The 22,287-nt window shown below is 53.2% G+C and overlaps 2 protein-coding genes across 4 annotated transcripts in view; one reads left to right on the plus strand and one right to left on the minus strand.

Moving 5' to 3' along the window:
• RAF1 (Raf-1 proto-oncogene, serine/threonine kinase) overlaps positions 1 to 1,809 on the plus strand; it is a 76,935-nt gene extending 75,126 nt beyond the window's left edge. For all 3 annotated transcript variants that reach the window (XM_010862457.1, XM_010862459.1, XM_010862458.1), the window contains exons 15-17: positions 296 to 427; positions 537 to 671; positions 837 to 1,809. In XM_010862457.1, coding sequence (XP_010860759.1) covers positions 296 to 427; positions 537 to 671; positions 837 to 980 — 411 coding nt within the window. In that variant the 3' untranslated portion in view covers positions 981 to 1,809. The remainder of the gene's footprint in view (positions 1 to 295; positions 428 to 536; positions 672 to 836) is intronic.
• The window catches only part of MKRN2 (makorin ring finger protein 2), a 38,322-nt gene continuing 17,803 nt past the window's right edge, over positions 1,769 to 22,287 (minus strand). The window contains exons 2-8 of the mRNA XM_010862456.1: positions 20,719 to 20,847; positions 19,647 to 19,828; positions 18,322 to 18,626; positions 17,296 to 17,510; positions 14,676 to 14,786; positions 3,174 to 3,318; positions 1,769 to 3,023 (exon numbers count right to left, since the gene is read on the minus strand). Coding sequence (XP_010860758.1) covers positions 2,886 to 3,023; positions 3,174 to 3,318; positions 14,676 to 14,786; positions 17,296 to 17,510; positions 18,322 to 18,626; positions 19,647 to 19,828; positions 20,719 to 20,847 — 1,225 coding nt within the window. The 3' untranslated portion in view covers positions 1,769 to 2,885. The remainder of the gene's footprint in view (positions 3,024 to 3,173; positions 3,319 to 14,675; positions 14,787 to 17,295; positions 17,511 to 18,321; positions 18,627 to 19,646; positions 19,829 to 20,718; positions 20,848 to 22,287) is intronic.

Here is a 22,287-nt window from a genome sequence, read left to right on the forward strand (position 1 = left end):
GGGGTGAACTCCCGGCCGAGCCCAGAGCACCTCCATGCCATGCCCTGTGCCGGCAGCTCCTGGGCACACAGGTTCCTGGAGGGAGCTGGCGGCACACAGCGCAGCGTGGAGTTGGGTGGTGGGGGTGCTGGGTTCACGTCGGGCTCTGAGCTCATGGATCCTGAGCGTGGGAGCCCTTGGGGGTGAGCAGCCGCAGGGCTTTCTGAGGACAGGACAGGCATGCTCAGCCCCGGGACAGCCAGCCTGCCTCCTGGACGGCTGGGGCGCCCAGTAACAGATGCACTTGGTTCCGTAGGCCCCAGAGGTGATCCGGATGCAGGATAATAACCCGTTCAGCTTCCAGTCCGACGTCTACTCCTACGGCATCGTGCTGTATGAGCTCATGACAGGGGAGCTCCCTTACTCCCACATCAACAACCGCGACCAGGTGCGTCCCCAGCGCCCACCCGCTGGCTCTGGGAAGCCCGGGCCACCGCCTGAGCCGCAGGGTTAGAGGCGCTCTGCTCACGGCCCGCCCTCCCCCGCTGCTTCCCCAGATCATCTTCATGGTGGGCCGCGGGTACGCCTCCCCAGACCTCAGCAAGCTATACAAGAACTGCCCCAAAGCCATGAAGAGGCTGGTAGCTGACTGCGTGAAGAAAGTGAAGGAAGAAAGGCCTCTTTTTCCCCAGGTAAGGCTGGCTCCAGGCGCTCCAGCGCATTAGAGCGGGTCTAATGACGCGGAGGCGGCTGGACACGCTGTGCGTGGGGTGGGAAAGGCCTGTCTTGGGCCTGAGGGGAAGCTGCTGCAGGGACACCCGGCGCGCCCCCCGAGACCGCCCTGGCGCCTCTTTCAGATCCTGTCTTCCATCGAGCTGCTCCAGCATTCTCTGCCCAAGATCAACCGGAGTGCCTCGGAGCCCTCCCTGCACCGGGCGGCCCACACCGAGGACATCAACGCCTGCACGCTGACCACGTCCCCTCGGCTGCCTGTCTTCTAGCAGCCCCGCGCCTGCGCCCGGGCTGCCGGCGGGAAGGGCGGTCAGCAGGCACCACCGTCTGTTCCCTTTCTGTGGGGACAGAGCTGGTCTTCCGAGAAGCTGCTGCTAAGGACCTTCTACACCACTCAACAGGGCCTTAACTTCACGTTGCCTTTTCTGCCCTTTCTGCCCCGGGAGGAGGAAGCCATTCGCCAGCTGGTCTGTCCTGCTCCCCCGGTGGCCCCCGAGCTCACGAGCCAACCTCCTCCAGATGCACCCGTGGCTGCCGATGGCCACACGCTGGGCCCAGCTGTCAGCTGCAGGAGTGTCTTTGGAGCAACGACCACGCTCAGAGGGGAAATGAGGTGCCAGGCAAACCAGCCGTGACGTGGGACGTATGGACTAAGCCAGCTCCTAGGAGGGTCGCTGTCACAGAAGGCCTTCTCTGCAGACCCCTGGTGTGGCGCCAAACAGGCAGCTTTGCACATAACGCACCAGACGGCCCAGGGCTGTCGGGACTGTGGCGGCCTGGACGAGCCCGCTTTGGTACTAGGGACTTGACTAGGGGACACGTCCTTTTCCTGACGGGCTCCAGTGCTGGGCTTGGTTCCACCAGAGGCGCTGGGCCTCCCCGCCCGGGGAGCAGTCCTCAGCCTGCCGAGTCGTCTTCCAGGGGCAGCCCCCGTGGGGCGGGGCCTGGCCAGCCTTGTCTCTGCATCACATCACGTGTGCAAGGAAGCCAGGAATACCGGTTTTCTTGATAATTTGGATTTAATTTTGTTTTTATCGCGCCTGACAAAATACAGTTATTCAATTATGTTATTTTAATAAAATAAATTAAATGTAGGTTTAATGGCTGTTTCCTCCTCTTAAAAGTAATCCTGAGTTCACAGGATCGAATTCTGTTTGTTCAGCCTTCTGGAGCAGAACTCCAGAAGCAGGAAATGGGCCAGTCTCTGCCAGAGTGAACGGAATCCAACCTCTGTTCACCCTCCACTAAAGAGTTAACTGTAGGAATTATGCAGAAAAGCAGTCTAAACTCAGGTAGAGAGACTCCTTTACCCATACTTTAATACAGTTTATAAAATATCTGCTATCTACAGATGTCTATAAAAACAGGTAATTCAGGCTTGGAGTGAGTTCTGGGATTGACAATATTTTAAGCTCTTAAAATCACAATTGATGAGACACTTGTATTCAGTTTTCCTTAGGACCACTGCTGGGTTAGAACTAGAAACTGTTCTTAGGTACTGTTAAATTTGTATAAAACTTCAACTCAAACAAAGCCAGTTTACAGAGGAGAGTGCACAGGAGCCCTTGGTACAGGGACCCTCGGGTCACAAGCCAGCAGGTAAGAGCCAGGGGCGTGTCCGCAAGGTTGTTATCTGCCCGGTGGCCCCGAAACAAACCCTGAACGGGGGGCTGTATCTGCTCTGCCCCCTGCTGCTTCAGGAGCCCCCCCCTCAGAGGAGCATCCAGCTGCAACGCTCCTGCCCTGCCTGGGGCACTGGAGTGCCCTAAGCCAAGCTGTGAGCCAGGGAAGTATGGTGTGCGGCGCCCCGTGTTCTAAAAGCAAGGTGCAGATCCCGTGTTGAGCACACGCTGTTTGCGCACACTAGGCTCACACAGGAGCCCTCTGAAGGGGGAGGCTCCTTTGGGGATCCGAGCACCTGCTTCTGGGGGGGCAGCTCCACGCTGGAGGGGCGACTACAATAGCAGCTAGAGAAGCAGGACCCCATCTACGTGTTAGGTTATTTTATATCCTTCACTCTTCCCACGGCTGTAATAACGGAGTGGCTGAGACCCAGAGGAGTACAGCCCCACTGACTCTGGCACCCGCCGCCCTGGGCCGCCGTGGACAGAGCTTGGCGCGCCCGGCGGCAGGAGGCTTGGCCGCAGAGCCCCCGAGGAGGGCGCGGCCGCTCTTCAGGTTTCGGACGGCTCCACCCCGGACAGGTGCATGAAGAGGTCCCCGAGCTCCGTCACGTCCACGTCGTCAGTGCTGGGGGCATGCCGGCTCTCTCGGTTTTCGATGAAATCCCAGAGTCGCACAGAGTTAAGGAACTGCAAAGACAGCCAGCAGATGTGCTTGGTTACTGCTAACCGCAACGCGAAAGCGGAGTCTCTGAGACTCCATTGGCATCCCTGTGGCCAACGCCCCGGCAGAGGCCAGGAGTGGCCCCAGCGATACCCACAGGTGGGCAAAGTCCTTACCCGCACGGTGCCTTCGGAGCTGAGCTGTTTCCGCGGTTTCTCAGGCTCTGCCAGCCGCCCGTCAGGGTAAGCATGACGGTAAAGGCATTTGCTTCCAAATGGACAGGTCCCTCTGCCTTGCTCAAAGTATTTACAAGCTTTTTTCCTGAAAAGCAGAAGAGGATATGTCAAAACCTGGGTGCAGATGAACCACTCTGCCATTCCTGCTGGAGCGGGGTCAGCCTCCCGTCCGAGGCACTGACGGGGAGGTTCAGAGACGCTGGAAGCCGATCTCCATGCTGGACGGTGGTGCACCATGCTGCACAGCCTCCCGCGGAGTCTCACGCACACGGGGAGCCCCGTGCGGCCAAGATCCCGAAGCCGGGCGACTCGCCTCAGCCCAGGGTCCCAGCACTGGCTCCACCCCGGCAAGCTCCCCGTCCTCCCGGCCAGCAGTCATGTCAAGGTGAACACAGGAGCCTGGACCTCGGCTGCTGCCTTACGGGTCTCATTCCGATTTCCCTTGGTCCCACCCTCCAGAGCAGGGCTTCTTCACTCTGGGCCACAGACCCCCTGCTCAGACCAGTGTGTGCCTACAAAACGTAGTCGGAAAGTTAAACTTTCCCCATCTGCAGCTTCTAGCTACAGATCTCTGTTAAAAACCCCTGCTCCTGAAAGTCAAAACCAGACAGACAATCCACATTCCTTGCTGAAATGAAATCTGTGGGCCAAAGTTATCCCAAGCTGAAGAGATGCCCAAGAAGCCGGAAGGTGTCTGGAGAAGGTGGAGAGATGAAGCCTGACCCCAGCTGACCAGATGCAGAAGGTGAGGCCAGCCGGAGCCCAGCTCCCCACAGCCGTCCTCCCACAGGTCTGACCCACACACAGGGGCCTCGGTCCCGTTCCCAAGCTTCTGAGCAGGTCCTCAAAGAACTGCCCAAGCCAGGGGTTCTTACCAGGGTCTCTGGGACACTAGCTTTTTAAAACGTGTCATGTTTGACTCTAGCCCCCACCCCAAAATGACTTTTCCCAGCCTTATCTGGCCACCAAGTCTACAGAGCACCTCCCCAGGTGACCCTCCTCTCGGTTCGCACACTGCCAAAGCATTTGGGGCGCCCCTCTGGGGCGGCTCCTGGTGTGCTGTGTGAGGGGGGCAGAACCTGGGGGCCAGTGGGGACAGGACCGTGAGCAGAGTTCCCTGTCGCCCTCTTCCTGGAGACCCCGGTCAGGCTGAGGCCCTTCAGGACTTGTGTCTGTGTTGCTGTAAATGCCACATCTTCCCACGTTTCCTCTAACCCGAGGGACTGCTACCCAAACAAATCTGCTCCCCTGTCATTCCACCTGCTCCCACAAGCCCAACACAGGCTGCTCACGCGTCTGGGCTCGAGGCCTCCGCCCCACCCTGCTCTCCTGACGCTGCCAGGTGCCATGAGGACTGGGCCACCATAAAACCATGTGACTGTCCTTGCGTAACTTGCTGTGCAATTTCTTCCAGCTCTCCCACACTGGCATTTACCTTGAAGGGGCTGGGCCTACAGCTCAGTAGAATCTGCAATGCACAGAAACACTCATCCACAGAAAGCGAGGCCAGAAGCCCAACGGCTGTCCTGGGATGTTTCCAGGCGGCTGCAGCAGAACTTTCTGCAGGCGGACCCCCCGCCTTGCTGCTCCTGCCCTCTGGTGGACACACAGGAGGTAAAAAAACGATGCGATCTCAAGCCTTCAGTGACTTAAGGGAGCTAGTTTTGCTCTTAGTACCATTTCTGCAGATAAACTAGTACCTTCAGGTCTTTTAATCGTATCTGTGTTTCTTTTATGAAGTTTATGAAGAATGAACAAAAGCAGGGTTTTTCAAGGGATTATACACACCTGGAAGAATGGGATGGTAAGAGGTTGAGTTACCTTTTAAGAATAGTGCTCAACCTAGAGCAGGCCCCAGTCAAATGCCTCAGCAAGGGAGCTGAAACTCCAGTGGAAAAGCCATGTCTTTGTGGCCTGAAGAACCTAAAGACAAAGTTGGTGGAAATCCACTACTGGAGGTGAGGAAAGACGTGTCATTGGCTCTTTGTCAGTCCCCACCATCCTGGGTGCTAACAATACAAAACATACAACGTAAGAGTCAGTGAAAGGTGACCCATTCTTAACGACAAAAGTCGCCAGAGGCTAACTTCAAGATGACAAGGATTTCAAAGCAGCTTCTTAATGGTGTTCAAGAAGATGAACAGAGAGAGGAAAAGATTGGGGGGCGGGGGGAGAAAAACTGAGTGGGCAATATAAAAAAGTTTATCACCTGCAGAAAAAAATATGTGATGAAACAATGGTCAAAATGTATTCTATCAGTTCCTAACAGTAATGCTTACATGTGACAATAAAACCCTCTAGCATTTTTGGTCTGTATCACAATATTTAGCCCCTAATTGGAAGATGGTCTGAGATTATTTTCTGTTTTATAGATTTCCCTAAGCCGAATTATACGGTCTCTGAGGATAAGATCTAACAGATAATAGTGTGAGTTCTTGCTGACTTAGTAAGAGCACGCTGATCTCCTGCAGTAATTCTGAGGTCAGATACTGGAAGCTGTTTAGTGTGTGCTGAAAAATATTCTAAAACTGATGCTAATGCAAACAAAACATATGCTTTATGTGCTAAAAAGCCAGGTAAAAAATTCCAGACTACCTATTAGAGTTACTTGCACCATGGCCTTCCATTGGTTTGAATATGATTAGCTGAGTATCATTTCAATATGATAAGTTTGTAAATTATCCAAATGCCTGGCTTCTAGTACAAGTCTGCCTACCTCTTGATACTGCCAGTGTTCCTCTGAACTTCAGGAGGCTTATCTGCAAGCAGAAAAGTACCTTACTTGGTTAAGTAAGTAATATCCCACATATAAACGCCCTTAGAGCACTATCCGCTGTGTCATCAAGTGTCCAGCAGATAGTTCTGTCTTCTTACCTTTAAAATGGAAGTTAAGCACTTTGGGATAATATAGGCTTACATTGTCCATACTATCAAAAGCTTCCCATTTCCATAAATTCCTTCACACGCTCTAGACATGTGAACACAATGGCCCCTTATTTCTGTTGGAGAAAGTTAAATACTCATTCTTCATATTTTGCTTTGCATTAGCAATTACATATTTTTAATGTAAGATAACTAGATATTACTTTACTGTTTTGTCTTACTATGTTAAAGACCTATTAGGTAGACTGGGCAACTCTGCTTAATTAGTTGATTAAAATAATGCTACTAATATCGTAACAGAGAAGGCAATGGCACCCCACTCCAGTACTCTTGCCTGGAAAATCCCATGGACGGAGGGGCCTGGTGGGCTGCAGTCCATGGGGTCGCTAAGAATCGGACACGACTGAGCGATTTCACCTTCCCTTTTCACTTTCGTGCATTAGAGAAGGAAAGGGCAACCCACTCCAGTGTTCTTGCCTGGAGAATCCCAGGGATGGGGGAGGCTGGTGGGCTGCCGTCTATGGGATCGCAGAGTCAGACACGACTGAAGAACTTAGCAGCAGCAATAAGATCCTAAAGTATGTGTTGGTTGGCTGGTTTAGTTGCTAAATGTGTCTTTACTCTTGCAACCCCATGGACTGTAGCCTGCCGGGCTCCTCTGTCCAGGGATTCTCCAGGCAAGAATATTGGTGTGGGTCACCATTTCTTCTCCAGGGGATCTTCCCGACCCAGGGATCAGAGCCCGGGTCTCCTGCACTGCAGGTGGGTTGTGTACCAACTGAGGTACAAGGGAAGACCAATATTTAACATACTAAGAAAGAAAGATGGAAAAGACAGGGAAAACTTTTGAAAAGAAAACACTGTATACAATACAGTGACACTTCAAAGAAGCAAGTCTCATAGACTGCTGATGTAAAGATAGTTCAGTGATTATCATAAAACTGGTAGCTTGAATGTAACCAATTGATGTTTTTCAATAAAGATGTCTCAAGAAACACCTCAAGGACATTAACTTTCCCACACAGGACTCCCATTAGGTCCTGGAGAAAAATACCCTAGGGACCTAGAGCGAAACGGAACACAGACAGTCCTGAGTCACCTTTTACTAATTCTTCAACACCCTCGGTCATTCAGGATGGGGTCAGACCACAGACCCAGGAGGGCCACGCCTACAGCTCAAGCGAGCCAAGTGAACCCGAAGCTCAGAGCACCCTGTGGGCTGTAAGGAGTTCTGAAAAGTCCTCCGGTCGGCAAGGGTCCTGGTGGTGGATTTCCTTCCTCTTTCCAGAGTGATCCCTCCCTGCCACGACAGATTAGCGTGCACTAGATAATATACACAGATACACTAGCATACACAGATCCCCAGAAAGACCTGGTGCACACACCCCAGTTTTGTGAGCAGTGAGGGGGGAAGCAGGAACGAGACTCCACCCCGCGCTTTCCTCTGGCACAGCTCCCACCAGCCACCCAAGATGCAGACGTGCTGCCGCCCTGTGGACGTTTCCTGGCACAGCACCGTGACATCCCGGCTCATGGGCCCTTCTAAGTCACAAGGCCAGAGGGGCCAAGAGGGGCCCCTGCCACACAGCAGGGTCTGGGATAGGTCATCAAGAACAGCTGAAAACACAACTACCTCTCAAGAAGCAAATTCAAGACATTCATTTCACAAAGAACAGTCCCCCCCACCCCTTTTCAAGCACGTGGAAAGGCTGCCACCTCGCTGATTATTAGATAGGGCTAAATAAACATCACAGTGAGGTGTCTATCACCTCTTCACTGACAGTGGCCATCCTCAAATCTCTACAAACAGTACCTAGCACAGGGCAGAGAGCAAACGGACTCCTCCTGGGCTGTCTCTGGGAAGGTATGTTTGTAGGAGGCCCCATTGACAAGGGGCCAGAGTTTTCTAAAAGTTAAATATACACACACCAGGTGATCCGGCCACGACAAACCTGGCCTACAGGCGAAGGCAGGCCACGATCTCAGACGCGCCAGGCCCCACCCTCAGTGCTCCGTCACCAGCAACAGACGGCACAGGACACCCGCCACCAGACGAGGGGGTTCGGAAGACGGGGAACTTCACAGAATGGACTAGTTATTACTCAGCCACAGAGAAGGAGTGAAGTGACGCCAACAACCTGGATAGCCTCGGACTTAGACGCAGGCGTTCCAAAAAATGTATATGCTGTTAGCTGGAGGTGGGATCTACCACACGAGACAACTAAACCCACGTTGAAAGCAAAAACCGACTGGCAGGCCCACAGCACAGCCTGACAGCCGCCCGAGAAAACAAGATGCTGGTTGTTAAATGGGGGGGTCTGACTGGCATGAGCACACGCGTGCAGAGCAGACGGCCCAGAGAGGCCTGGTGCTCAGCACAGACGAGTCCAGACCTCACTCTAATAAACTAAGGCACGAAGTGAAACAAAATATGTATGTACGTGCACATACACGAAATACATATGTGTGCATATATAAGTGAGTCAAGCGGCTGGACACCCAGGAGAAACAGCACAGAAGAGGAAGCCTATTCCAAAGGAAAACACAAACCGAAGGTAAAAGCAAGGCCAACGGCGTTCCCCTGAGGTCTCTGGCCCCCGGGCTGTGTCCCAGCCCTGAAGCCTGGGCGGTCTTGGGTCCCAGCGCTGCACCTCCAGGGAGCTGCAGGAGCCGGGCAGGATGAGGCTGCACACGGCACCGCCGGGCCCTGCACAGTCTGCCCCGTAAGGCGGGGACCACACTGCAGAGCCAGGAGGGCCCGCCGACGGCTCAAGCAAGCCGGGCGGACCCAACATCGGCACACCCTCCGGTCGGCAAGGGCTCCAAAAAGGCACCGCGTCTGCCAGCGTCCTGGTGCCAGCGTCCTGGTGCCGGACTTCCCATTCTCTACGAGGAGCCCCTCCCTGCCGGGACAGCACCCTCAGCCCAGCTGTCTCCCAGCAGTTGAGCTCTGCCTGCTGGGGCTCTGCCTGCTGGGGCGTGAGGCTGAAGGGGAGGCGGGAAGGAGACGCAAGTCCCTGGCTGAGTCCTCTGGCACACCCCACCCTCCCCTAGGACCCAGCACCCGCACCTTCTCTAGTTCCTCACTGCCCTAGCAACCAGAACAGAAAACGTGGGAATGCTGCCGGCTTGCGGAAATCTCTGTACCAAAAACTTAAAACATGGTGCGTTCGGGCCCTTTACGCAGATCTGGGGACTGTAAATGCCACCTGTCTTCGAGCCCAGTCCCTACGTTTTGTCTTCAGTCCCTGTGACCGCGTGCGTTGTGGCCCGCCTGCCTTCTCTGTGCATGGAATTTTGTACGCAAGAAGATTTGAGTGGGTTTCCATTTCCTTCTCCAGATCCCTGGACTGAAGTGGTGTTTGCTGCATTGGCAGGCGGGTTTTTTACCACTCAGCATTTTGTGCACACATGCTCAGTTGCCTCAGCCATGTAAGAATCTTCGATCGTAGGACTCCTGCCTGCCAGGCTCCTCTGTCCGTGGGATTCTCCAGGCAAGAATACTGGAGTGGGTTGCCATGCCCTCCTCCAGGGGATCTTCCCCACCCAGGGATTGAACCTGCGTCTCTTGTATCTCCTATGTTGGCAGGTGTGATTTTTACTAATAGTGCCACCTGGGAACCCCCTGACCCACCAGGGAAACCCCAAAAGACCCGTTCCAGGAGACAAGGAAACCCTGCCACTTGTGACATCCTGGATTGTCCCGGAGGGCATCATGCTAAGTGAAGACAGACAGGGAAGACACTGCAGGACCTCACACACCTGGGGTTCTCGGCAAGAGTTACACAAATAGCAACGGAGTAGAAACATGGTAGCCAGGAACACAGTGCTGAAAAATAGGGGAAGCTGGTGAAAGGTTACAAACCCTCCCTGTAAGATGAGCACGTGTTTAATGTAAAACACAGCGACTGTGGCTGAGGACACTGCAGGGCACTGTGGAAACCGCTATGGAGACGGCAGACTCCACACGGACATCACCACGGTCAACGCGGAAATCAGACTGAGTGTATTCTTTGCAGCCAAAGATGTAGAAGCTCTACAGTCAGCAAAAACAAGACTGGGAGCTGGCTGTGGCTCAGATCATGAACTCCTTATTGCCGAATTCAGACTTTAATTTGAAGAAAGTAGGGAAAACCACTAGACCATTCAGGTAATGACCTAAATCAAATCCCTTACAATTATACAGTAGAAGTGAGAAATAGATTCAAGGGATTAGACCAGATAGAGTGCCTGAAGAACTATGGATGGAGATTTGTGACACTGTACAGGAGGCAGTGATCAAGACCATCCCCAAGAAAAAGAAATGCAAAAGGCAAAATGGCTGTCTAAGTAAGCCTTACAAATAGCCGAGAAAAGAAGAGAAGCTAAAGGCAAAGGAGAAAAGGAAAGATATACCCATCTGAATGCAGAGTTTCAACGAATAGTAAGAAGAGGTAAGAAAGCCTTCCTCAGTGATCAATACAAAGAAATAGAGGAAAACAACAGAATGGCAAAGACTGGAGAGCTCTTCAAGGAAACCAGAGATACCAAGGGACCATTTCATGCAAAGATGGGCTCAATAAAGGACAGATGGTATGGACCTAACAGAAGCAGAAGATATTAAGAAGAAGGGGTAAGAATATACAGAAGAACTGTACAAAAAAGGTCTTAATGACCCAGATAACCACGATGGTGGGGTAACTCACCTAGAGCCAGACATCCTGGAATGTGAAGTCAGGTAGGACTTAGGAAGCATCATTAAGAACAAAGCTAGTCGAGGTGTTGGAATTCCAGTTGAGCTATTTCAAACCCTAAAAGATGATGCTGTGGAAGTGCTGCACTCAATATGCCAGCAAATTTGGAAAACTCAGCAGTGGCCACAGGACTGGAAAAGGTCAGTTCTCATTCCAATCCCAAAAGAAAGGCAGTGCCAAAGAATGCTCAAACTACCACACAATTGCACTCACCTCAGACGCTACTAAGTTAACGCTCTAAATTCTCCAAGCAAGACTTCAGCAATACGTGAACTGTGAACTTCCAGATGTTCAAGCTGGTTTTAGAAAAGGCAGAGGAACCAGAGATCAAATTGCCAACATCTGTTGGATAGTAGAAAAAAAAACTAAAGAATTCCAGACAACCATCTACTTCTGCTTCATTGACTACCCTAAAGTTTTTTACTGTGGAGATCACTACAAACTGTGGAAAATTCTTAAAGAGATGGCAATACCAGACCACCTGACCTGCCTCTTGAGAAATCTGTATGCAGGTCAAAAAGGAACAGCTAGAACTGGACACTGAACAACAGACTGGTTCCAGACTGGGCAAGGAGAATGTCAAGGCTATATATTGTCACCCTGCTTATTTAACTTACATGCAGAATACATCGTGAAAAATGCCAGCCTGGGTGAATCACAAGCTGGAACCCAGGTTGTCGGCAGAAATATCAATAACTTGATATTATGCAGATGATACCACCCTAATGGCAGAAAGTGAAGAGGAACTAAAGAGTCTCCTGATGAGGGTAGAAAGAGGAGAGTGGAAAAACTGGCTTAAAACTCAACATCAAAAAACTAAGATCAAAAAAAAAAAAAAAAAAAAAAAAAAACCTAAGATCATGTCTTCCAGTCCCGTTACCTCAGGGGAAATAGATGGGGAAAAAATGGAAATTGTGACAGACTTTATTTTCCTCTCTCCAAAAATCACTCCAGATTGTGACTGTAATCAAGAAATTAAAAGACACTTGCTCCTTGACAGAAAACCTATAACAAACCTAGAGAGACAGCCTATTAAAAAGCAGAGACATCACTTTGTCAACAAAGGTCTGTATACTCAGAGCTGTGATTTTTCCCGTAGGCACGGATAGATGTGGGAGGTGGACCATAAAGAAGGCCAAGCGCCAGAGAGCTGGTGCTTCTACTTGTGCTGGAGAAGACTCTCGAGGATCCCGGGACAGCACAGAGATCCTACCGGTCAGTCCTAAAAGAGATCACCGTTTCCACAGTCACGGGAAGGACTGACGCTGAAGCTGAACCCCCAATGATCTGGCCACCTGATATGAAGAACTGACCCACTGGAAAAGACCCTGATGCTGGGAAAGACTGAAGGCAGGAGAAGGAGACGACAGAGGATGAGGTCGTTGGACGGCATCACCGACTCAGTGGACGTGAACTTGAGCACGCTTCAGGCGGTGACAGCTGGAAGCCTGCCTGGCATGCTGCAGTACATGGGGTCGCGAAGAGCTGGAGACAAGTCAGTGACTGAACAAGCTGCAGTGTCGATTACACCTCAGTCAAGCCGAGTTCTAAAACTGTACCACCACCTTGTTAGCCTTACGTATGTAAATATAATGCATGTGTATTACATCTGTACCACAAAGATGCTAATAGGGAGGTAACTGCATTTCATGTATGGCAATAGGAGTATTAACTGCCTGAAAAATTAGGAATACATTGTAATCCCAAGTAAAAAAAACAGTTAAGAAAAAAGAGAAGCTTAAAGATGTCAGTTAAAATGGAATTCTAAAAAAAATATACAAAATAGCTCTCAGTTGTAAACAGTAGCGGTGTCCTTCAGCAGAGGAGGAGATCAGCGCTTCAGCAGGCAGGCCTGCTCTGGTGGCTTTGGTATGTGTGTGTTTCAGCATGACGGGTCACGGTCTGAGTGTGTGTGAGTTCCCGGCAACCCTCAGGCCCAGCGGGACGGGGTCAGCAGACAGGTGACGGAGTCAGGAGGTGGGCCCTCAGGAGGGGGAGCAGCGCTCCTGCAGGGGGCCCCGTGAGCTCCTTCACCCTCCCAGCACGTGAAGACGCGGCGAGGGGGTACGGGCCCTCACCGGAACCTGACCGTGCCAGCACGCTGATCTCGGACTTCCCGGCCTCCAGAACTGCAACAGTGAGCACGCCTGTGGTTTTTAAGTCCCCTGGTCTGTGCCATTTCATTACAGCATCCGAAACAGGCTGAGAAACCACATACAGGGAGATGCACCGTGGGCACATCCTAGCCCCTGGTTCCGGGGACAGGGCCCTCCTCTGGAGAAACCACGTCTACTGACGCAGCGAGAGAGCTTGAGAGGGGCTTGTCCTGGGTTAATGGGAGGGTCTCACAGGAGAGCCTCACCGGGGCCAGAAGGGAGAGAAGCAGGGGAGAAGGCAGAGGCGGAGGGGTGCTGCCTCCCGAGGCTGGGAGAGGCCTGGAGCCCCCGGGGAGCCACGCCTGCCCACACCTGGTTTTGGGCTCCCGGCCTGCACACCGTGGGCGCCAGTGTCCGATGTTCCTAGCCCCCAGTCTGGTCGTGTTCCAGCAGCCATGGGAGACAAAGCCCAGGGTTCTGCCAACCGTCACCGGTGCCCCCGCAACACAGTTCAGATTCCATCCTCGCAACACAGCCCGCAGGAAGCACAGCCAGCCCTTCAGTCCAGACCAGACCACCACACAAACAGCGCACGAGTGCGGGGAGGACCGACCGTCCGGAGCTCTTCTCACGCCTGTCAGTGGCCGGTCACTCAGCGGTGCCTGTTGCCTCCTCTTTCCCAGTGCTAAACCCTCAAGAGATTTGACAAAAACTGATAAAGAAGAAACTGGCCAACAAAGACAGACACGCAGCCAAGCAAATGGAGAGTGGCAACACTGAAGTGAGAGTGAAATCCGGCTTCTCAGCCCTCACCACATTCAGGGCCCCAGCAAATTCATCCTGATTCACCCGCACAGACGGAGAATCCAGGTCTGTTCCAGAAACCTCCATGCCTCCCGTCACATCCCCCACCTGCTGTATCTCGCCTGGCTTGTTGTAACAGGCCGACTGGTCTCCCTGCTTCCCCTCTGTCTCCTCTTTATTTGCAGTGGTTCAGTCACAGGTCACGTCACTCCTCTGGTCAAAAGCCTATGACGACAGCCCACCTCAGCCAGAATAAAAGCGGGGTCTCCCCAGTGCCCCCAGCCCTACATGATGTGGCCCGCCCTCCCTTCTCAGCCCACACGGCAGACGCGCTCCGGCTGCAGGCCTTCTCCGCAGGGACCACCCCTCCTTCCGACGGCCTCCTCAGCCATGTGGACACGGCCACTGCCTCCCCTTCTCAAGGCCTCTGCTTCCTTTGCCGAGGTGCTCCAGGCTCCACCACGGACACCTCGACCCCTCCCTTCCTGTCCCCATTCCCAGGCTTGTTTCTCTCCTTCGTCCCACCGGCTAACATCCTGTTTATCTCACTTGTTCACTTCATTCAGTGGAGCGAGAACGGTGCGCGGGCTGGGATGTCTGTCTTCTGTTTGAAGCCATATCCCCAGCAACTAGAAAGAGTCTGTCATTCAGACCCTCACTGCCATTTGCTGAATCAACGATCAGGCACGACGGGTCTACCTCAGCATTACAAGCAGGATTTCAGGGGCATACTGCTCAGCTTAAGAACCGAAAGGCAAGCCCACTTCACCCCAGCCACGCTCATCTCCACGCCCCCAGAGCCCGGCCCGCCGCCTGAGAGACAGCAGGTGCCGAGCGGCCTCAGGCCCCCACGGTGGAGGCCCTACACGTGCGCGACGGGACGAGCCGGGCCGCCACCAAACCACGCGTGCGCTCACGGCACTTACCCCATTCCCTGTTTGAAAGCTTCGATCAGCTCGTTCTTTTTGTTCTGATCTTCTACCCAGTACACACTTGGAATTACAAACTCTGATATCACGCGGCATTCTGGACAAGACCTGCAACGAGAAGCAGGTCAGGAAGGGAGAGACTCAGCCACAAACCCTGTGCCCACTCCCCACTAGACCCCGCGCCCACTCCCCACTAGACCCCGCGCCCACTCCCCACTAGACCCCGTGCTCAAGTGTGTGACCAGCCGGTGTCTCTCACCCCTGAATTCTAGAAGGTACAAACACAATCCTCTAAGCCTAATTTACAGTTAAAACATGTTCAACAGTAAAAAGACAACCTAATTTTAAAATGGGGAAAGCACCGAGTAGGCACTTCTCCACAATGGCCAACAAGCACAGACAACGATGTTTAATACCATTCATTAGATATGGGGGAAACGCAAATTAAAACCATACTAAGGAATCACTTCACACTCGCTATGATGGCTAACATCAGAAATCAAGACAATTTCAAAATAACTGTTGGCAAGAACGTGGAGAAACTGGAATCCTCCTATGTTGCTGAAAGTGATAAGTTAAAGTGAAAGTCACTCAGTCGTGTCCGACTCTTTGCGACCCCATGGACTATACAGTCCATGGAATTCTTGAGGCCAGAATACTGGACTGGGTAGCCTTTCCCTTCTCCAGAGCGTCGTCCCAACCCAGGGATTGAACCCAGGTCTCCCACATTGCAGGCAGATTCTTTACCAGCTGAACCACAAGGGAAGCCCGAGAACACCGGGGTGGGTAGCCTGTCTCTTTTCCAGCGGATCTTCCCGACCCAGGGATTGAACCAGGGTCTCCTGCATTGCAGGCGATTCTTTACCAGCTGAGCTATCAGGGAAGCCCTGGGGATGCAGAATGGTTCACCCATTTTTTTTTTAACAGACTAAGAGCTTCGGGCTTTCTTTATCTGGCTGTGCTGGTCTTAGCTGCAGCGCACGGAGCCCAGTGGTGCACAGGCCGGGAGCCGCGGGTGCCGGCTTGGCTGCTCCAAGGCATATGGGACCTCAGCTCCCTGAGGCGGGGCTGAACCCACGTCCCTTGCATTGCAAAGTGGGTTGCTCACCTCTGGACCACCAGGGGCGTCCCTGGTTCAGCCACTTTGGATAGCAGTCTGGCAGGTTCTCAAAACGTTAAACACAGAGTTTCCATATGCTCAGCAACTGCGCTCCTAAGTGTATACCCAGAAGTACTGAAAACAGCAGGCAAACAAATACACAAATATTCACAAGCACTCTAGCTGTAACAGCCAAAAATGAAAACAACCCGGACGCTCATCAACTGGTGAACACATAAACAAAACGCGGCCTAGGCACAGAACGGAATACTACTCGGTCACTAAAGCGAACAGTATGTTGACTCATGTTACAACAGAGGTGAACTCTGAAAACACGCTGAGTTGAGAAGCCAGACAGAAAGGCCTGCTTATTGTAGGATTCCACTTCACGTGTCCAGAACAGGCAAATTCACAGAAATACTGATTTACTGATTGAAATCAACCTTGAATATTCATTGGAAGGACTGATGCGGAAGCTGATGCTCCAATACTTTGACCACCTGATGAATGGACTCAATGGAAAAGACCCTGATGCTGGGAAAGATTGAAGGCAGGAGAAGGGGACGACAGAAGATGAGATGGTTGGATGGCATCACCGACTCAAAGGACATGAGTCCGACCAAGTTCTGTGAGATGGTGAAGGGCAGGGAGGCCTGGCGTGCTGCAGTCATGGGGTCACAGACAGCCGGACTGAACAGCAGCAAAGCAGTCACCAGGGGCTGGAAGGAGGGAATAGGCAGTGACTCAAAGCAGAGTTTTTTCTTTTCAAGATGATGAAAACGTTCTAAAAATAGACTATACTGACAGCTGCACTACTCTGAATATAATAAAAGTCCTCTGAACTGTGTATTTTATCTCAATAAAGCTGTTATCTCACCACACAAATGTGTGACTTTAGACCAGTCACCTGACCTCACCATGAGTCACCATGTGAGTTTCCCAACACAAATCGAGGGTGATGATCACAGGGTCACTGAGAGAATGACGACGTGACGAGTGGAAGTCTCTCGCGCTGCCCAACACGTGGCGGCTTCTCCCTGTGGGCGAGCTCTGCTCCCTCCCACTGAGGAGCTGAAGACTCCCATGTTCCGATGTGAGTTCTCGCTCAGTAGAGCTGGGACAAAGCCCTGTGCCAGCTCAGAGGACACTTCCAGTGTCAGATGCCATGTGAAATGTGCTACACGCGCTACTTCATTTAGGCTTCAAGTGACCCCTATTTGACAGATGAAAATAAAAACAGGCAACTGTCCTAAGGGCGGACCACCAGTTACGTGAGCACCAGAGTCCAGGGGGCCTTCTCACACAGGGGCGCCTGCTGAGGTTCCCCCCGACACTGCAGATGCCTGCAGGAACTGACACCCACATTTAAAAGGAGAAGGCATCTGGGCTCGGGGGGCTCTGTGACTTGCTCAAGGCCCTGCAGCCTGGAAGACGAGGGAAGGCTTCAGAGCGGACGGAAGAAGGTCCTGGGTCGAACCTCCTCCCAGTGCCTAGAGCTCAGACCCCAGCCGCACTTACTTGATGATGGGGTTCTCGAACTGCTTGGCGCAGCGCCACTGGCGGATGCAGGACAGGCAGTACGTGTGGCTGCAGCTGGACAGGATCCCAAACCTGCGCTCCGAGGCCGACGCCTTCTCCAGGACCACCTCCATGCAGATGCTGCACACCTTGTCCTGGCTCGCCTGGAGGGCGAAGGCCTTCTCCATCTCGTGCTCGAACGCTGCCATGCAGACCTGACGCACGGAGTGGGGAGCCTGAGGTCCGGGAACAGCTGGGCCCACGCGGCCAGCTCGGGCCGGGGACCAAGGCTGCCAGGCAGGGCCTGCGTGCGGGACAGCGCGCTCTCAGGCCACCACTGGCTCGGCCTCTGCCCTCCAGCACTGCTCCTGGGTCGCCTCCAGTTTAAACCCGAGATCAGAGGCCCGAGAAGGCTGCAGGGCCAACGTGGGGTCACGGAGGTTGCCAGGACTGTCACCCTGGTGTCCTGGCCCCTTGGGCACTGCCCTTCCCCACACCAACACCAGACACGGTGAGCAATTCTTAAGCTAAAACATCGGGCTGACAGGCCAGGGTCGGAGGTCGTCAGCATCACCTCCTCCCAGGAGCAGCAGTCACCAGACGCACCCCTCCACTCTGGAAGCAGGTGAACACATCCCAGAGCAGCACCACGTGCCAGGCACCGGAGTCAACGCGAGGGATACGCAGCCCTAGGCCCTGGCACCGTGGACGCACACCGGGCACTGCATCCCTGGGAGGAGGGCAGCTCTCAGCGGTGCTTACCTCCACAAGCCCTGGAGACGGCGGAGGGTGCAGCCCACCCACAGCCTGTGCTGAGCAGAGGCCTCCAGAAGACGCTGGAGCCTCCGGCCCTGCACGGTCCCTCCCAGCAGCGGGCTCCTCACACTCTCCGGGGCCGGCCTGGCTGGCCAGGCCCAGGATGCAGGTATTACTGGCAGAAAGACGCGGACAGAGCTACCAAGGATTTCATCACCCAGTGCGCCCCCCACTCCTTCAGACGCGTTCACGTAAAGCCGGGCACGGTACCTTCTCGTGAGCTTTCCTCTGCTCGGGGTCAAAGGGGTGCAGGACGCGTAGCCTACAGATCTCGCACACGTCCCCATGCAGGTAGACACACGCCTCCCCAAAGCGGCACTCCCCGGCGGCCGCGTAGGGGCACAGCTGCTGCCCGCCGCCGTACGAGCTGCCAGCCTCCAGGTCGTCCAGGCCGCTCCGGATGGCGTCCAGGTAGGAGTGCGGCCTCAGCTCGGGGCCGCTCTGTGCGTCGCTGCAGCCCCCGGGGCTACTCCCCACGCCAGGGCAGGTCCTGTCTTCAGCCATGCCGGAGAGATCTGAAGAGAAAATGCCCAGCACACAGACTTGTGAACACCGGCCCCACCTTTCTAGGAAGCCATCAGTCAAAACCTGACAAATTAACCCTGACTTTGGGAGTTTCACCCTTGGGAATGTATGGAAAAAAAATAAAGGCCAGAGGGGAAAAAGTGTTCAGAGTGATATTACTTAGAATTGTAATAAAAACCAAAAAGCCATAATTGGCAACACAGGGAAATAGCAAAGCAGACGGTGATACATTTACATAAAAGAAGGTAAAAGTTGCTTTTTAAAAACGGCAAGTATGGAAATGTCAACACACGGACCAGTTACACTTGAAAAAAGAGAAAAAGTCACATGGAATCCAGAATGATGTCAACAGGATTACAGAGACTTCCTTTTCACCAGTCACTTTACGGTGAGGAGACTAAAGAGCCGGGGCAGGTTTCTGGCCCTTCAGCCACCATCCACCTCTCAGCCAGGAGCTGCCGCTGCCCCGGCACACACTCCTAACCTCCTCAGAGGGGGTATCTATGGGACGGACCTGTTGTTCGCTTAGTAGGGTATCTGCCTATCTTATGCTGAACAATTTCCAGAAGTAGAAACTCCTTCACCTGCTGAGAACCAGCCAATAAAAACAACTACAGTTTGTAGTCTCTGAACAGGCAGACCCTGTTCCAGGGCACAGACCACTCCTCAAACCGTGACGGGCTGTTCTGTTTCTGAAAGTGCAACTGGTTCAGCGTGAGGACTAAGACTGTGAACCGACGGAGAAGGGAAACAGCGAAACACGCACTTCATCAAAATGTGGAGCTCTGCGACGAGCAGCCTGCGGCCTCTCAGAGCTAGGCTGGCACCCCACGAGGTGCCAGCAGCGGCCCTTCCCCACCTCGGGCACGAGGCCAGACGTGTGGCCCGAGCGCCCTGCAGCAGAGGAGGCTGTTCTCAGGGGGCTCTGGGTAGGTGCTGAGTGGCCCTGACAGGGAAGCCTAGAACGCGAGGGTGCTGTTCAAAGGGGAGACAGGGCTGCGCCTACTCACTTCGGTCTCTCAGTACCAACGTCCTTTTCTCACGCTTCCCAGGCTCGTGTAAGTTAGTCTTCACGATTGATGCAGTGAGCTCAGAAGCAGGGCGAGGGCTGTGGAAACCCGGGGAGGGCACCCCGTGGGGCATGGTGCCCACGGCCCCACCAGCCGCAGCAGAGGGCCTCGTGTGATCATACCTGAGGAAGACACACGCAGAGGCATCAGGACCCCCACACGCACACGCCTCACCCGCCCCAGGCCGCAGCGGCTCCCCTTCTGCTCCATCTGCGCACGTGGACAGGGAGACAGTCTTCTCCTGTACTTTAATCGATAAAACTCTTACCAACTGGTAAGAACTGCCTGGCAATTCAGAGTGGGTGGTACACTGCTGTCTCTTACTTCCTCTGAGTGCCCTTGTGGAACTTGAGTGGGATGGACGTGCTGCCCAGACCACGCGGAGCCCAACCCGCCAGGAGATGCTGGCTGTTCCCTGGACTCCTGGGGGTGCCCGCTGGCGGGAGCAGAGCAGGGCGGGCCAAGTGCCCGCGTCCAGGGAACACAGGGAGGGACAGAGGGCGCCCCCGGTCTAGGAAGCAGAGCAGCCGCTCTATGTGTGCACAGGGAAAAGGCACCTACAGACGGCGGTTTCAAATGAAGACTCCATGCGCATAATGTTTGCTGCACGGGCGCTCACACAAAAAGCTGGAAGCCACTTACGTCTCTAAAAGTAGCTAATATAGGAAGAGTTAAATGATGGTACATCAACATTATGGAAAGTTATAAAATTACAGTTAGTACGTAACAGTGGCAGCACTGGGAAGAGCTTATGACACATTATTAAAAAAAGGCAAGACATAAAATCTTAGGTATACTGTGAATGCAAATTCATAGTTACAGACTCATAAGAACGGGCCTGAAAGTGACTTTGGAAAATTAAAATTGTTTTTAGGGCACTAAGTTTGAGGTTTCCGAATTATTTTTGTACACTCCTTTTGAAGTTCTCCCCTCATCAAGACCCAAGGTCCAGATGAGGGTCTGAAGCCCGAGCGCCAGCTGAGGGTGCGGCCGGCGCAGGCGCGGCTCTTGCCTGCAACGCGCCCCGTAGGCGCAGCAGCCTTTCTGGTAGTATTTGCAGACGGTGGACGGCTTGCTGTTCGCCAAGTCGTGTGAGAACAGGCACTGGCTTCCTTCCCGACACACACCGTGCATAAAATACCTGGAGAGAAAGCAGAGGCACAGGGCTTTTAGAAGCACACTTCACTTTCCAAATCACCATATTCTTGAACCAAGTACACAAACACACACTCTCCATACACTGTGTGTTAAGTGGGCACTGCAGATACCCGTGTGTCCTTGACTCAAAGACACAGTGATTTTAGGCACACCACAGCTATTTCCATGGCAGTGTTTCAAGAAGAAAAATGATCCCACATATTTCTATCTTACAATACATCCTCTTGATCTAAGAAATGTTACCCGCATAAAATGCGAGCCTCCTAACTGAGAAAGTACACGCTGAAGACCCACTCCGTTCTCACGGAGTTTAAGGGTCTGCTTGTACAGAAGCCAGAGATCTGGGCTCAAGCCCCAGTGGCGTCAGCTATCAGCACGTCGCAAAACCAGCTTTGGTGGGCCCTGCTGCTGCTGCTGCGTCGCTTCAGTAGTGTCCGACTCTGTGCGACCCCAGAGACAGCAGCCCACCAGGCTCCCCCGTCCCTGGGATTCTCCAGGCAAGAACACTGGAGTGGGTTGCCATTTCCTCCTCCAATGCATGAAAGTGAAAAGTGAAAGTGAAGTCGCTCAGTCGTGTCCGACTCTTCATGACCCCATGGACTGCAGCCCACCAGGCTCCTCCATCCATGGGATTTTCCAGGCGGGAGTCCTGGAGCGGGGTGCCAGTGCCTTCTCCGAAACTTACACTACCTACCCTACTAAACCGCGCTAAGGACCACACAGAGCAGCACAGCACCAGGACAGTCACAAGCAAGAACGCCCACTAAGTCATCCAATTCCAGCCCTGAAGGAGCCACAGGGAGGCTCTGTCCAGCCAGAGTAGAGGCCTCACTGAAGACTCAAGAGCGAACTGGAGCGGGAGGTGCTTTGACATTAAGGGCAAACACATTCTCAAATGCAGAGATTTTAGATCTGCCCTAGTAATGTTTAGAAAAAGAGAGAAAAGCTTCAAAACGAGCTAAATGATAGCAAATAACTTACTGGCAGTTAAAACAAACTTTAACATTCTGTGAGGGAGAATAAAATCTAAATGCTCAAAAACACAACGTTTGGCATTCAATCGAAAATTACTGGATATACCAAAAAGCAGGAAAATGTGACCCCCAACCAGGAGGACAATCGGTCAGTAACAGGAATGGCCGGCGATAGACTCAGGAGACGAGGATTTAATTACAGCCATCACAGGTTGTGTTCAGTATGCGGGAGGCTTTAAGGGAAACACAAAGATAACATGAGAAGCGGACAATGTAACAGAGAAGCGAAGGGGACTTCCACAACAGATGAACCGAAGGCAACGGCACACACGACATGACACCACACCACGGCAGCAGAGCACTGAGAAAGCCTCAGAAGGCCTGCAGACACGCGCAGACCACACACACTGAAGGACAGAGGGGAAGAGAGGCTTTTGCTTCCAGCTAGG

This window comes from Bison bison, unplaced genomic scaffold (assembly GCF_000754665.1).
Source record: "Bison bison bison isolate TAMUID 2011002044 unplaced genomic scaffold, Bison_UMD1.0 scf7180017864482, whole genome shotgun sequence".
Classification (NCBI taxonomy): domain Eukaryota; kingdom Metazoa; phylum Chordata; class Mammalia; order Artiodactyla; family Bovidae; genus Bison; species Bison bison.